Source organism: Gymnoscopelus braueri, assembly GCF_963280865.1.
Source record: "Gymnoscopelus braueri genome assembly, chromosome: 21".
Taxonomy (NCBI): Eukaryota; Metazoa; Chordata; class Actinopteri; order Myctophiformes; family Myctophidae; genus Gymnoscopelus; species Gymnoscopelus braueri.
Window position 1 is genome coordinate 7,736,306 of NC_137623.1, and position 2,500 is coordinate 7,738,805.

The 2,500-nt window shown below is 43.9% G+C and overlaps 1 protein-coding gene across 1 annotated transcript in view; it reads right to left on the reverse strand.

Moving 5' to 3' along the window:
- The window catches only part of LOC308077528 (sodium channel protein type 3 subunit alpha-like), a gene marked incomplete at both ends in the record, with an annotated part of 152,644 nt that overhangs the window by 102,447 nt on the left and 47,697 nt on the right, over positions 1-2,500 (reverse strand). The window contains 1 exon segment of the mRNA XM_080418276.1: positions 1,631-1,751. Within this exon segment, the coding sequence (XP_080274402.1) occupies positions 1,631-1,751 (121 nt within the window).

The window sequence follows — 2,500 nt, forward strand, 5'->3', positions numbered from 1 at the left end:
ATGCGCCCAAAAGTAGTGAAGGAGTGTAAAACCCTACTCACTTTCAAAACTGCCCTAAAAGAATACCTTTAGGAGGCTGCAATTCGAAACTGGCCCCTGTCAAAGTGATAACCTAACCTGTACAGTACATCTTTCTCTCTCCAATTCATGGAGACATTAACAATTAAGACCTGGAATTAAGACCTTGTCACTTTTTGATTTGAGCTAAAAAAGCATGCATTATTTTACACTTTGGCTATTCAAAAATAGCAGATATACAAGCTCATAGCGCGGCACCGAGTGCCGCGCTACGAGCTTGTAGATCTGCTATTTTTGAAAAATCGTGAAAATGTGTGCAAATCTTTGAATATATTGTTTTAAAGCGAACATTTTTTACTCAAATCTTTGCTTCTGGGGGTCCCTGGAACTAAACATTTTGAGATGGGGGTCGGCGGCCAAATACATATAATTTTGGGGGTCCTTGACATGACAAAGCTTGAGCACCACTGATATAGAAACATACGTTTTTTTCAGAATACTGTTGGGATTTAGAAGACATTTGTAGAATCGGCTTCAGGTCTTAATGGGTTAATGTCTCCATGAATTGAGTACGTGAGGACCCCATTTGAAACAAGCCAATGCGGCTTTTCTGGGCTTTTTCAATCCTATTCAGTTGACCTTGTATTGTGAACTGTACTTCTGTGTGCTTTTTCTCTGCAAACTTCTAAATAAAGTATTCACTCAATCAATCAATCAATCAATCAAGTGTGATATAACTATGAGAGTGAGGACACTAGCGTTGACTCCCAGTCCCGTTGAAAGAATGGAATGCAGAAGTTCTCTTCTCTATCTCAATGAGGAAGTTCCAACGTTTGGAACTACAGGCGGCAACGTCCTGCTTTGGCATGCGAGATCAAAGGGTGATGCAACTCTCTCTCTCTATGGGTCTGGTATTCACTATAACATCACTGGCATAGTGGACACGTATTGACCTTTGACCTCAACTGAGTTTGACCTCACAAGAACTTTTATATGAGCTGGAAAGTTGGAACACTTTGAAGCATCATTCCAGAAGGGGAGGGGTGTGTGTGTGTGTGTGTGTGTGTGTGTGTGTGTGTGTGTGTGTGTGTGTGTGTGTGTGTGTGTGTGTGTGTGTGTGTGTGTGTGTGTATTACTATACTTATGAGGCCCGAATGTTCACACAAGTATAGTAGAATTTAAGAAATAGACCATTCCCTGGTCCTCACAAGATAAATTGTTGTTTTACAATTTGTATAGAGATACGTTTACAATTTAAAAAAGATTCAGCTTGGGATTAGGGACTTAAAGGTCAGGTTTAGGCGTTGGGATAAGGAGTAAAAACCTCATTTATACATAGTTGCATGCCAGTGTCGTGCACTGGAAAATAGCCGATCTACAAGCTCACAATTGTGAGCTTGTAGATCTGCTATTTTTCAGCTCTACGCTTACCGTTAAAGATGCCAATTTCTTCTAAGAATGACGTTCATGAAATTGACGTCCTAAAATGTCAATGTCCTCAAAAGTACAGTACTAAAAATGTATGTGTGCATGCGTGCATGCGTGTTTGTGTGCTTGTGTGTGTGTGTGTGTATGTGCGTGTGCGTGTGCGTGTGCGTGAGCGTGAGCGTACCTTCCATGGCGTCGGTCAGGTAGCTTGCGGCGCTCAGCGCTCTGTCCCTGCTCTCCATGTCCTCCCTGGACACCGGCCTGGCCAGCAGCATGGTGCTGAGCTCTGTGGAGGACGTAGGGACCTGCACGCACAGAAATATATTATTACTGTTGATGTGTTGTCAATGTCATTGTTGAATTGTATAGATCGTTTGCATTAAAATCTAATTCATACAGAGGCAGGCACACATGTACACAGACCGACAGACAGACACACGCAGACAGACAGACAGACAGACAGACAGACAGACAGACAGACAGACAGACAGACAGACAGACAGACAGACAGACAGACAGACAGACAGACAGACAGACAGACAGACAGACAGACAGACAGACAGACAGACAGACAGACAGACAGACAGACAGACAGACAGACACACACACACACACACACACACACACACAGAGAGACTGCTCTTGGGTCTACTGAACTGGGTTTTCAGGGTCAAATATAGCCTGATTATCAGCCTGAAGCTGCGTGGAGCTTCAGTCGGACGTTGCCGCCAGTGTAGACGATTACACGGGGGAGGGGATTAGAATTTCCCTAAACCAATCACGAGAGATCCACGGATCAGCCTACATCTGACGTCATTGCACAGCTTGTTTTAGCAGATATTCGCTGATTTGGCTGGGTTTTTTCTACCGTGAAAATCCATAGTCTCACATTATGACACCAGACCAAGAGGAGCAGTCCACTCAGAGTGGGCGGGGTCTATGGTATAGGCTCTATGCACACCAGCCATAGTGGAAATAAATTGGGCCTCTTCCTTACTTGGGTGTCACCAATCATACTAATGAAGGCTCTGTTCCATTTAGTGCAGCACAGTGA